General features: G+C 44.3%; 1 protein-coding gene across 1 annotated transcript in view; it reads left to right on the top strand.

Moving 5' to 3' along the window:
• The window catches only part of LOC109422687 (mucin-2), a 322,828-nt gene that overhangs the window by 291,169 nt on the left and 17,671 nt on the right, over positions 1-13,988 (top strand). The window contains exon 4 of the mRNA XM_062856767.1: positions 7,142-7,623. Within this exon, the coding sequence (XP_062712751.1) occupies positions 7,142-7,623 (482 nt within the window). The remainder of the gene's footprint in view (positions 1-7,141; positions 7,624-13,988) is intronic.

Below are 13,988 nucleotides of genomic sequence, written 5' to 3'. Positions count from 1 at the left end.
TTGATAACTTCCCACGAACTCATTTGTTTTAGGTGACAGACGACGGAAGATGATCTGGGATAGCACTTTGTAGGCAGCATTCAAAATGGCGATCGCTATGAAGTTCTCACATTCCAAATGGTCGCCTTTCTCGTGAATGGGACAGATAACTCCTTCCTTCCACTCCTCCGGTAGCTGTTCGGTTACCCAGATCCTGATTTCGAATCGGTGCAGACAGGTTGCCAACTTTTCTGGGCCCATCTTGATGAGTTCAGCTGCGATACCATCCTTTCCAGCTGCTTTGTTGGCTTCGAGCTGGTGGATGGCATCCTTAACTTCCCTCCGTTGTCGAGTTCTCCCGTGACTACGTCCTCCACGCCATTCAGGTGCTCGTTGAAGTGCTGCTTCCACCTTTCGATCCGTCCGTCAAGAGGCCTTCGTCTTTATCCCTGCATATTTCGGCTCGCGGCATGAAGCCGTTGCGGGATGTGTTAAGCTTCTCGTAGAACTTCCGTGTTTCGTGGGAAAGGGTCTGCTGTTTCCGCTTATGTTTGTAACGTTCCACGTTTCGTCGGGTTCCTTGCTGCAGCATTACCGCCCGTTCTGCGTTCTTCTCCTCCAAAATCGCTCTGCACTCCTCGTCAAACAATTCGTTTCGTCGACTCCTTTCCACGTACCCGATGGTGCTATCGGCTGCGTCCTTGATTGCTGCTTTTACTGTTCTCCAGCAGTCCTCTACAGGGGCCACATCGAGCTCGCCCTCGTCTGGCAACGCGGCTTCGAGATTCTGCGCGTATGCTGAGGCGACATCCCGTTGCTTCAGTCGCTCTAGGTTGTACCGTGGCGGTCACCGGTACCAGATAGTGGTCGGAGTCGATGTTAGCGCCACGATAGGTCCTGACGTCGATAATATCGGAGAAGTGTCGTCTATCAATCAGACCGAGGCTATATTGGAAAAAGGTGCTACGTATGGCCATGTTTTTGGAGGCGGTGAAATCAATGGCAGCGTTCGTCCGTGAGCTGGTAGGCGCTGAACTTTCCTTTCGTTGGTCTGAATTTCTCCTCCTGGCCTACCCAATCGTTTAGGTCACACATAATTGGAGCGCGGGATATCACAGAAGTTTACATGATATATCATGGAAAGTTCATGAAATATCATGTAAACTTCCATTATATGTCATGTAATTCAGCATGACTCTGAGAGTTTACATGACATATAACACAAATTTACATGATATATCATGTAAACCATCGTAACACTAAGTTTACATGACTTAAATGAAGTATAAATGGCGTGTAAATCTCATTATTTTTACCTGTGCACCTATGATGATCTTGTCGTCGTAGCTCGGGCAGCGATCGTACCCGTGTTCATGAATCCTGTCCAACACACCTCCTTCAGCGCTACTATGTATGCCGAACCCGCGGTCCTTCAGTAGATGGGCAAGTATGCGGGTGCTCCCAATGAAGTTGAGAGATCGGCAGTTCCACGTACCGAGTTTCCAATCGCAAGTCCTTTTTGTTCGCTGGGGTCGTTGCCGTTGGTCTCGGTTCGTATTATTCTGTTGCTGATTTTCCGTTACAATGTTTTTTTACGGCTGGCTCGTAGGGCCTGACACCAACCCCCTACTTTCCGAGGGACCATAGTGCACAGTTGAGCTTAGAGTCACAGACAAACAGACGTAACACCTTGAACGATTTTCATGGAAATCCATCGCCCAGTTCACACTACCATCACCTGGTGGAAAAGTTGCACGAATCACTGTGTTGTACAATATCGTCAACAGAAGGCGCTAGTGTGAAACGTCAAACGCATAGAAAAACGATGCGCGCGCCTCTGGTTGTGAAAGCCACAACTATGAAAATTTAAAATGATCGTTAGAAGCGTGGTCGATGGAAATTTCGCAAGTGTTACGTCTGTTTGTCTGTGTTAGAGTCCTTCTAAGGCACTTGGACGTTGATCAGCCGCTCCTAAAACGGGGATCAGACGCTGTTGTGAGCCGCTCCTCTTGGAGAACAGATGCTTAGAATAGACATGCAGATTGCAGAAGTAAATCTCCCTCTTCCATGTCAGCCTAGGCTACGACCATAGCTTCCACCGAGGATATCCGATCTTCTCTAAGGCGCGGAGGTAGGGATAGGAATTGCTGAGCAGAGACTAGTGACTCAATTAACCAGCCTTTACCGTGCCAAAATTCTTGGTTTCTTCTACAAAATCCAAATAACCTTTCAATAATAATTCGTTAGAAACATGCATCAAACAAGGAACAGTAATTTAGGACCTAAACTCGATCGGTACCACTCCCAAAAAAAAAAAAAAAAACGCTATAGAAAGATCCTTTGTTATGCATGGTTCCAGCATCATTGGCATCGACCTTGTCTTGCGGTTCATAGCTAAGACACATAGCCACGGCACCGATCCAGTAGGTAACCACAGCTCCATGCACGCCCGTTGTCGAATGACAGGGTTGACGCGTGACGCAACCTTCGGAAACATCTAGGCGTACCTAGGTACGATTCCGTACGAACACGCGGGCACTCTTAGCCCAGTAGCCTTTCAACCTGCCATTAAATCTATTCAGGTGTGCTACGCACCCGTCAATCCGAATCCGTCCAGTCGGTCGTTGTGCAAAACTGTCCACTCCACTCCACGCGCGCTCAATTTGGGCAAAGGGAAAGGCGTGCATTGCCAAAAACTACGCGTTTCGTTGATTACGAAATGAACGGCTTCGGTCTAGTTTCTGTTTTTGCGTTCGCGATTGTCCCAGGTGTGGTGAGTTCCGATTGACAGTTACACCTTGGCGAGGCGGCGACGGCGGCGGCGGTGTCAGTTGACTCAGCTGAACTGAGGTCTGTTGGCGGGTGCGCGATTAACGGACACGTTTGTCGATGGGTCCCGGCCGCCGCGGCTGTGCCCCTTAATCTAATTGCGTTGGAGCGAGGTGGCAGCGCGGGTGTGCACGAAGCAATTTGGAGGTTAAGTGTCGATTGACGATGATTATGTTGGTTCGAATGGTTTGGTCCTATCGTGCTACAATGGAGAGAGTGCCCCGCCGGGAGGCCTTGATCTAAGACGACCGGCCTGTCTGTCATAATTGGAATGCATGTGTGCGAGGGAAGCATTCCGGACAACTGGTCTAGGTCTACCGTTACAATAATGTGTGAAGGTTTCTACCACGCTGAGCACAATGTGGGAGATTGTTGTGGTATATCGGTCGTGCTCAACTCGGGTAAGGATTGTTTGTTAAACTTTACGGTTATTCGAGTATCACGATTTTCAACCTCCGGGCTATCAGCGAGATGCATTGCATACATGGTAATTGCTTGGTGAGCTCGTATACGAGTTTTATGTATGATGAGGTTTGACGGTGTCACCAAATTTGGCTTCTTTATTGACGCAAATGTTTGAATAAGGAGTAATGAACCGTGGGAATATTCCTAAAACTGTAGACAAAATGCGGGGAGTTCGAAAATTTCCACGCAAAAATCTGTTGGTATTCAGGTGTCTTCGAAGATGTTAACCCTCTAATAAATACCTGGGGTCCATTTGGACCCCAGGCAACTTTGGAGTAATGGCAAACAAATTTGGTAAAACATATTGACATAATTTTTGCTATATTTTCAAACTAGAGCTAGTTCTATTATTTAAGCATAAATAAAGTTGATTTCATGGTATACTTTGATTTTTATTCCATGTCAAAGTTGAACCGGACGATTTTGTATACCTGGGGTCCATTTGGACCCCAAATTGAATTCTCTATATCTTTTGATTCTGATGTTTTAGAATATTCATGTATTCGGCAAATTTGTTCGGTAAGTCATGCGTAATCTGGCGGTTAATTGATTAATTCGAAATTTCCTCACTAGATGGCGCTATTTGACATAAACAATTTAGTATTCTTCAAACTAAATTATCGGAAGATCTAGAGCTTATATCTCTTTATTGTTGATATTTCTCGGTGAAGAAGCGTCATGTCTTCGGGAAAGTTCTCATATATCACTAGATCATTATCTCTTAGAAAGATGACGCCTTCGAGAAAGTTGTTGTGTTTTTGAATTACTTCCAGATGATGAGCCGTTCGATTCGAAACTCCACACATAGGTGGCGCTAGTGAGCATACAAATTTTACATTATATATATCTCAAGATCCTGATCATATAGAAAGATGGTGTGTTCGGCAAAGTTGTTTCATAGGTCTTTAACTTACAGATGATGCAAAATTTGATTCGGAAATCCACACATAGGTGGCACCACTGAGTATGCAAATTTTATACTTCAAATATCCCAGGGTCCATATAGCCCATATAGCCGAGGCGGTAAACGCACGGGTATTGAGCATGACCATGCTGAGGGTGACGGGTTCGATTCCCGGTCGGTCCAGGATCTTTTCGTAAAGGAAATTTCCTTGACTTCCTTGGGCATAGAGTATCTTCGTGCCTGCCACACGATATACGCATGCAAAATGATCATTGGCAGAGGAAGCTCTCAGTTAACAACTGTGGAAGTGCTCATAGAACACTAAGCTGAGAAGCAGGCTTTGTCCCAGTGAGGACGTTACGCCAAGAAGAAGAGGAGAGGATCCCAGGGTCCTATTAACTCTCTTACCGTTTCTACTATCTTTATTAAAGATGCTTGGTAAGTCAAGAATTTACAGATAATGGACCGTTTGATTCGAACCTCTGTCATTAGATGACGCTAGTGAGCATACAAGGATTCAGATTATTTAGTAAAATTTAAGATTCTGCAAATAAGTTGCAAGAACTTATAAATGATGAGTCGTTTTACTCTGAATTTTGCTCATAGATGTCAGTGGGCATGCAATTTGTATATCTCATATAGCACAAGAGCCTGCAAGTCATAATCCCATTGCACAATTTCTGCGCGCACTGAGAAAAAAAACACCACTCAGTGCATACACAGAATGTTCACAGGGGACTGTTAAAATATTTTGATGAGCCCAACGCATACCAGTGGATCGCAGAAAAAGCTAAGAGACATCACATCTTGTGATTTCAGAGACAAACAGACACAACAATAACACAATTTCTCACCCATATATCTCAGGGTTTTTTTTGTTGATGTGCTCGGCAATACTGTTAAGCTGGTCGAAGACTAACAGTTGATGGGCCGTTTGATTCGAAATTTCACTTATAGGTGGCGCTAAAGAGCCTATATTTTTGAAACTCAGGACGCTGGTTACTTAGAAAGATGGTTTCCACGGCAAAACTTTTTGGTAAGTTAAGAGCTTACAGTTTGATGATGCACAATTTCATCTCTAGGCGGCGCTAATTACAAAGTTTTCCCCTTTATGGTTGGCTTTTCGGTCCGGTTAAGTTATTAGCGGGGTGATACTATTTCATCCGAAGAATCCCTAAAGATGACCCAAACCAAGGGTCGAAACGTCGGATGAAATAGTATCACCCCGCTTATAACTTATCCGGACCGAAAAGCCAACCATAGAGGGATAACTCTGCCAATCCGTCAGTCGTTTCCACAATCAGCTAATTACAAATTTAGTTACAAATAGGTTACAAATAGGTTGCAAATGATTAAAATTTCTAAATTTCAATCAACAATAGAATTTTTAATCCACTACGACTCCAGCGCTGCTCTCTTTCACTCTTGCACAGACCTTCGAGTATGATTAACAAAGCTATCCGCACGGCCAGTTTGCCATGTAAGTAGAACAAACATTATACCCACACATAAATTTTACTCTTTGTCACTATGTTGTACAGCGTGAGCCACGACGTAAAAAGAAACTTGTTCAACAAAATGGGTAAACCTGAAAGTTATGACAATGAATCCTAAAGTAAATGAGATATTTAATTTGCATGCTTGGTACCGCCACCTACATGCGGAGTTCCGAATTAAACGGTCGATTAACTGTTAGTCGTTGATCTACCCAACAACTTTGCCGAAGACTCCATGTTTCTTTGAGCTCAGAATCCTGAAATATATGACATATACAATTTGCATGCTGACCAATGCCATCTACGTATTGTGAATTTCCAAATTTAACGGCCCATGGTCAGTAAGTACTTGGCCTACGCAACAACTTTTCAGAAGTCTCCATCTTTCTAAGTGATCAGAATCCCACGATATATGAGATAAATGCGTGCTCAGTAACGCCACCTATACGTGGAGTTCCAAATCAAACGATACATCACCTTTAAGTCCTTGACGTACCCAACAATTATGCCGGAGATATCATCTTTCTAGATCTAGGTGCTCAAGATCCTGGCATATGAAATATAAAATTTGCACGATTGGCTGCGCCATCTATGTGTGGAATTTTCAAACAAACGGTCCATCATTAGTAAACACTTGACCCTATAAACTACTTTGCCAAAGACACCAAATTTTTATGCGGTCAGGATCTTGATATAAACACAGAGAACAGACATTTAAGCTCGAACAAAAATACGTCGAAATCGTGTGTAAAGGATTTGAGTGTACCTCAACGCCACCAACGGAGACTGCCCCACGCAAAGTTGATTTGACCCCACGATGGCAGTGTTCATCGTTAAAATACACTAGCCCACAAAGCGACACGAGCGCCAAACGACCAAAAACGGCAAGCACTGGAAACAGATATGACAACACAACAATATAAGTGATGGGACGCTAGCGCCGCGCAACAGGAGCATAAATAACCACATACTCTGATATGACCGTTACAAAGTTTTACACCAGGCAGAATGCGAAGATAGACGTCTGTTCTCTGTGATATAAATGTGATCATATACTTAATATTTACATGCTCAGGATCTTGATATATATGTGCTCAAATACTGAATACATGCTCACTAGCGCCACCTATATATGAAATTCCGAATTAAACGGTCCAGCATCTGTAAGTCCTTGACCAACCTAACTTCTTTACTGAAGACACCGATATTCTAATAAATCAGGATCATGCGATACAGAAGAACGAATTTGGGGTCCAAATGGACCCCAGGTTTCCGAAATGGACCATCATTTAAGGTTTCCTGTAGAGGGTTAAAGAATATTTGAAGGACTTGAAAAAATACACTGAGAGTAATACTCATCGCGGATCTAGGTTAGTTGTCATATAATTTAATTTTTCTAAAAACCTTACCCTTCGATTGTTTTAAAGCTCTAACGTTTTCCCCTTTCTTTTTTCCAACCTATTTACAGCGCCCACTAGCAACGGAAACGGGAGGACGCGAACGGCTCTCATCCTTTTCCTCAAACCGGATATCGCGACCCTTCGGCAGCAACTCAGACGACTCGTCCCCACCAACACGCGGCTTCCTAGGTTCAACAGCGGCACAACAAAGGCAACAGCAGCAGCAAAGCTCATCGTCGTCGTCGTCCTCATCATCACAAACGTCTGCAGCGGCGGCTGCATCGCGAATTCCACCGTCAGCCGCGCGGAACGGTTTCAGATCCAAATCGGAAGAGTTGGGTGGAAGCGGCAGCAGCAGCAGCAGGTACCATCAGAATGAAACCAATGGCGGTGGCAAAGACAGTGGCAGCAGTAGCAGCACCAGCAGCAGTCGGTACACCAAGCCCACATTGAAACCGAGCCGATTCCGATCGACAACGACGAACGATCCGGTCACTGCCAAGAGTACGACCGTTGAGAGCGTGGTGCTGAGGAATCGATTCGCTGGACGGTGAGTTTATACTGGGGGGCTTGATTGGGGGAAGAATTTCTTAGATTAGATTGAAAGTGATGAGGACAATGGGTTTGCGGCCAGGTACGAGTCTGCTTCGGGACGAAGGTTACTTCTATGGGGAACTTGACCGACTGGACAATGGAATGTACTATTTTCAATGGTACATGGAATGTCAATTTTGATAATCGTTTGAGGAAGGTGAATCCAAAAGGCTTCTTTTGGACTTGTACGATAAATTAACACATGGTTCATTCTAAAATTTTTCAGATTCAAAATCAAACATTGCAGCAATCAATTGGGTTCAAACATGATGGTGCACCCTTCAATTTACGCAGTCTAAAATATCAAGTTCCACTAGAAATCATGAAATTGTTAGTAAAAAGAAAATCCGGTTCAATATTGTTTCGTTTGAATTTTTTCTTTAATTTTTATTTCTATGCATTTTAACTTATGCTAATTCTACGCTAACGTTTTGAAATTGTTCTTCACTGTTCGAGGATCTCAGGGGCGTTTCATGATGATTCAGGGAACATTAGGAGATCTCAGGGGCGTTTCAGGGGGTGCTAGATGATCTCAGATGCGTTTCAAGGGGTCCAATGGGTTTTCAGTGGACCTCAGGAGATCTAAGGTTTGTTTCAAGGAGGTACCAGTGATTTCTGAGAGTAGACCTGTGCGCCGACTATATTTTGCTCGGCGGCGGCGTGAGGGCCATTTTTGACCGGCGGCGGCGGGGTCATCGGCATCACGCCGGTGGCAGCTTTCGGCTGCAGCGTGAAACGGCGTGACCAAAATTTGATCATAATTTCAACATTGGCAAAGAAGTTGTCATCACGCTCTAGAAATTGTAGTGTGAGCTTTTATTCTGAAGAAATCAATTATTGAAGTTTTTCAGATGGAAATCCAGGAAAGAAATTCCAGGAGGATCCCCCAAATGAATTAAAGCAGGAATCAGCACGAATTTTCAAATGAATTCCAGGAGGAATCCCCGATGGGATGCCAGCGGGAATTTCTGAAGAAGTTCGAGAAGGAATCTCCAAAGGATTTCTAGCCTAGAAATTCTTGGAAGAATCAACGAAAAATATCGAGAAGGAATCACTGAAAGAATTCCATGAGGAATCCCCGAAGGAAAACCAGAAAGAATCCCCGACAATATAGCAGGAAAAATCTCCGAAGAAATTTTAGGAAGAATCCTCGAAGGAAGAACCCCTCAAGAAAAACCCTCGAAAGAATTCTAAGAGTGATCACCGAAATTACTCTAGGAAGAATCCCCGAAGGAATTCAAAGAGAAATCCCCAATAGAATTCCAAAGAAAATCCTCGAAGGAATTCTAGGAAGAATCACCGAAGGAATTCCAGGAGGAAACCAGGAATTCTAGGAGTACTCCAAAGGAATTCAAGGAGGAATCTCCGAAGAAATTTGAGGAGAAATCACTAAAGGAATTCCATGAGGAAATCCTGCAGTAATTCCAGGAGTAATCGTCGACAAAATATCAGGAGGAAACCCCTATGAATTTGAGGAGGAATCCTCGAAGGAAGTCTTGAAAAAATCCCCGAAAAAATACAGGAGAAATCCTTGCAGGAATCCCAGAGGGCACCTGCGAAGGAATTCCGGGAGGAATCTCCAAAGAAATTACAAGCAGATTCCTTAAAGAGGAAACTCCGAAGGAATTGTAAGAGGAATCCCCATAGAAAGTCTAGTAGAAATCTCCAAAGAAATTTAATAAGGAATCCACGAAGGAACTCTAGGAAGAATCTTCGAAAACCAGGAGAAATTTCCGAAGGAATTCTAAGAGAAATCACTGAAGATATTCAAGTAGGAAATCCCGAAGGAATTCCATGAGAAATTTTTGAAAGATTATTATTATTATTTTTATTAAAGAGAATTGTAGCCCTAGGCTGGCTCATCTCTGAAACCCAAAAGAATTCCAGGAGGAATCTCCGAAGAAATTCGAAGAGGAATTCCCGTAGAAATTTCAGGAGTAACTCCCGACAGAATATCAGGAGGAATACCCGTAGATATTTCAGGAGAAATCCCTGAAGGTAGTCCAGCAAGAATACCCTACGGAATTCCTGGATGAATTCCTGAAGGAATTACAGGAGAAATCCTCGAAGAAATAACAGGACAAATCCCAGCTGGAATCCCAGGGGGATCCCCTGAATGCATTCTGAGGGGAATCTCCGTAGGAGTTCCAAGTGAAATACTCGAAGGATTTTCAAGAGGAATCCCCATAGGAAGTTTAGGAAAAATCTCCGAAGGAATTTCAGGAGATATTTCCGACGGAATTTGAAGAAAAATCCCCGAACGAATTCCAGGAGGAATCCCCGAAGGAAATCTAAGAGAAATCACTGAAGCAATTCCAGAAGGAAACCCCCAAGGAAATCCAGAAAGACTGCTGAAAGAATTCCATGAGGAATCCCTGAAGCAAATCCAGAAGGAATCTCCGAAGGAATTCTAAGAGAAATCATCATAGAACTTCCAGGAGGAAAACCCGAAGAAATTTCAGGACAAATCGACGTGTGAATATCAGGAGCTCCGAAAGAATTCAGGAGGAATCCATGAAGGATGTCCAGGAGGAATACCCGAAGGAATTCCAAAAGGAATCCCCAAAGGAATTGCAGGAGACATTCCAGATGGAATTCTAGGAGGAATCATCGAAGGAAGTCCAAGAGGAATCCCTAAATGAAGTGCAGGAGAAATCCCTGGAGGAATTCCTTGAGAAATCCAGGTGGAATCTCCGAAGGAATTCTAAGAGGAATCACCAAATAAATTTGACGGAATATAAGAAGGAATCCCCGAAAGAATTTCAGGAGGAATCCTCGAAGGAAGTCTAGGGGGAAACCCCGAAAGAAAATCAAGGAAAAAACTCCGGAGGAATTCCAAGAGGAATCCGCGAAAGAATTCCAGGAAAAAAAACAGGAGGAATACCAGAAGGAAGTCCAGGGGAATACCTGAAGGAAGTCTAGGAGGAATCCCCGAAGAAATTACTGGAGAAATCCCTGCAGGGATTCCAAGGAAATGCTCGAGGGAATTCCGGTATGAATGTCCAAAGGATTTCCAGGCGGAATTTCTTGAAGGATTTTAAGCGGATCCTCCGGGTAGGAGGAAGGATTTGCAGGAGGTATTCTCTAAAGAATTCCAGAAGGCAATTCTTGAGGAACTCTTATAGAAACTCCATGAAAGATCCCTCAACCCAACTAACATTTTTGCTGTATAAGAGCTTAAACGAGCTTTCTTCCAAAAGCGCTTGCTCCATAAGCTTTTATGCAGCTACTTTTGTTAGTAGGGAAGAATATCCTGGAAATATGCCTGATTATAATCTTAAGGGAATTATTGGAGGAACTCCTACAAGATTCCGTAAAAGGAACTGCTCTAGGAATTCCTGAATGAGCTTCTGGAGAAATCTCTCATTTAACTTCTGAAGGCATTCGAAAAAATCTCAATCTCAATCCACAATCTGAAAGAACCCCAGGAGCGATCCCTGGAAGAACTTCTGGAAGAATCCCTGAAGGAACTTCTCGAGCAATCCCCCAAGAAAATTCTGAAGAAATCTTGGAAGGAACTCTTATATAGGAACCCCTGAAGTCTCCTCTGGAGGTATCCTTGGATCGTCTCTGAAGGAACTTCTGTAAAGATTTCCGAAGGAACTTTTGTAGAAATCCCTGAATAAATTCAGGAGGCATCTCTGAAGAAACATCTGCAAGAATCCCTGAAACTCCTGAACAAATCTCTGATGCAACTTTTGGAAAGAACTCTTTTTGTTACGAAGAAACAAAACGAAGCACAGTTCTTGAGAGCAACTTAATTTACGCGAGTTTGTCCTTGGTGGCCCGATGAGTATATCCTTTTTCCTGGTTCTCATTGATTTGTCGGTGAATGTTTTCCTTAAGAAGTGGGTCCCAAGTCATTCGCCTCTCAAGGCATTCCAATCGCCGCAGGGCCATGCGGTAACTGTCCGGCAGTTCTACAAAATCGGATCTCCACAGCAGACCAGTTTCGAACCGGACACCCATTCAACGGATCGTTTCCTCCATGGTTCGTCTAGCTCCCACTTCGTTATTGGACTCTTATGTTCCCTGGTAGCCGAATTTCTAATGGTAATCCAGAAGCAATCCGTGCAGGAACTCCGAGACTAATTTCTAAATACACCCTGTAGGAATTCCTGAAGAAACTTCTCATGGGATTCTCCAGGTGGCATTTATGAATCCTCCTGAAAGAATCTTTAAAGGGACTTCTGGAAGGATACCTGAACGAATGCCCAGTGAAATAGCTTAGGGAACTTCTGAAGAAATTTGTAATGAACACATGGAGGCATCCCTGAATCCGCATGGAGCTATTAGAGAGATCCCTGGGCGAACTCCTGGAGAGATCACCAAAGGAACTTCTGGAGCAATCCTTGAAAGAACTCCTGAAAGAATCTCTGATTTTTTTTTCTTGAGGCAGAAATTCCAAGAGGAATCCCCGAAGGAATTTGAGGAGGGATTCTTAAACAAATTCCAGGAATTTCTTATGGATCTCCTGGAGGAATCTCTGACGAAACTCCTGGAATAGTTCCTAAAGAACTCCTGTAGGAATTCCTGAAGGAACTTCTGAAGGAATCCATGAAGGAACTCTCAGGCTAATCTCTGAAGGACCTCCTATGACAATTCCTGAAGGATCTTCTAGATGTATCTCTGATGTATCTCTAGGGATTCTCCTGAAAGAATTTTTGAAGGTACTCCTGTCGAGATCTTCCTGATAGATCTCCTGAAAAAAAAAAAATCATCCTGGAGGCATCCCTGAATAATTTTCTGGAGGAATCCCAGGTGGATCTCCTGGAGGCATCACTGAATCCTTAATTTTTTCTGAATCTTTGAAGAAACTTCTGGAGAGATGTGAATGTGGGTTCTAAAAGTTGAGAAATCAATTATTGTAATCAAACTCTTATGATAGTGATCGTGATTTTTTTTCAAATTTAATATAAACTTAATTTTGTTCGTACACTGATCACCGGCGCGAAAAATGAAAATCGGCAGCGTGACAAACAGCGGCGTATGGCGCGCCGGCGATACCTCGGTTGGCGTCGGCGTGGGACAAAAAGTGTCGGCAGCGGCGGCGCACAGATCTATCTGCGAGTACTGGGCGGTCTCAGGAGCGTTTTAGGGTGTTCAACCATTTGAAGCCGGATAATTTCACCACTAATGCCATAACCTCGCTAGCCTCGAATACGTTTGTTATGCTTGGACTCCAAAGGGTTAAGGAGGCTTCTATGGACCCAAGCAACACACTTGTCACAGAAGAGTCACGGCAGCGCAGATTTTGGTTGTGAAGAAGTCATAATGACTTACATCTAGCAAGTATTTATTTGTTAGAAGTAAGTCACAGTGACTGTCGTGGCTCTTCTGTGACAAGTGTGTTACTTAAGGAATCTCAGGGCTGCTTCAGGGAATTCCTGGGGAGTTCCAGAGAGTCTCAATAGCGATTGTCTCAGGGGAGTTTTAGGGGGTTCAAGGGAGGTTCAGGGGGTTCAGGGGATTCAGAGGGATTCAGGGGGGTTCAGGGGAGTTCAGGGGGGTTCAGGGGGTTTCGGGGAGTTTAAGAGAGGTTTTAGAAGGTTTCAGAAGAGTACCTGGAGACCTCAGAGACGTTTCAGGGGGATCAGGGGTTACCAGGAGGTCTACGTTCCACCTGGTCCACCCATTTTTCCAGCTGCGCTCCACGCCACGGTTGATATCCGGCATTCAACATGCCCTGCCTACCGTATATCTACCTTGACGCCCACAATAGATACATAGGACATACATACAGACTGTCGCTAGACAGATCGTCGGTGATACCCTCCATTAGCAATCGTTCCACAAATGTCGGCTTATAAATGCGCGAGGTGAGCCATCCCTGATTGCGGCCGTATTTCTCCGTGTTCGGTTTCACCCTTCATCGAAACGCCAGGTGGTCGCTGTGCATATACCCATCCTTGACCCTCCAATCTGGCCTAGGGTTTAGACCGGGGCTCCAGAAGGTCACATCGATGATGGACTCTGCACCATTCCTATTGTAGGTTTTATGTCGCCTACGTTCGCGGCGTCCACGTTCAGTCTAGCCATAGCTTTGAGTACCCCACGAGGCCGCCCATGCCTTGAAGTTTCCACCAATGACCACCGGACTCAATTCCACTAGTGCGCTTGATACCGAATCCAGCATTGACGAGGACTGGTCTAACGGCAACCTGGGGGCATACCATCTGCAGTAGTGCACCCCGTTGATCTTCACTATTGCGAAACCCTCCTTCAACGTGGAAATTATTGCTGGGACCGAAAAACGACCGGTTGGCCAACATCGCCACTAGCTTGGCCTTATCCACTGTCAAGTTCCTGTTGTCGGAAGGG

The sequence above is a fragment of the Aedes albopictus genome, chromosome 3 (assembly GCF_035046485.1).
Source record: "Aedes albopictus strain Foshan chromosome 3, AalbF5, whole genome shotgun sequence".
Lineage (NCBI taxonomy): Eukaryota > Metazoa > Arthropoda > Insecta > Diptera > Culicidae > Aedes > Aedes albopictus.
The sequence above is the reverse complement of the archived record's forward strand: the minus strand, read 5'-3'. Positions and strand labels throughout refer to the sequence as shown.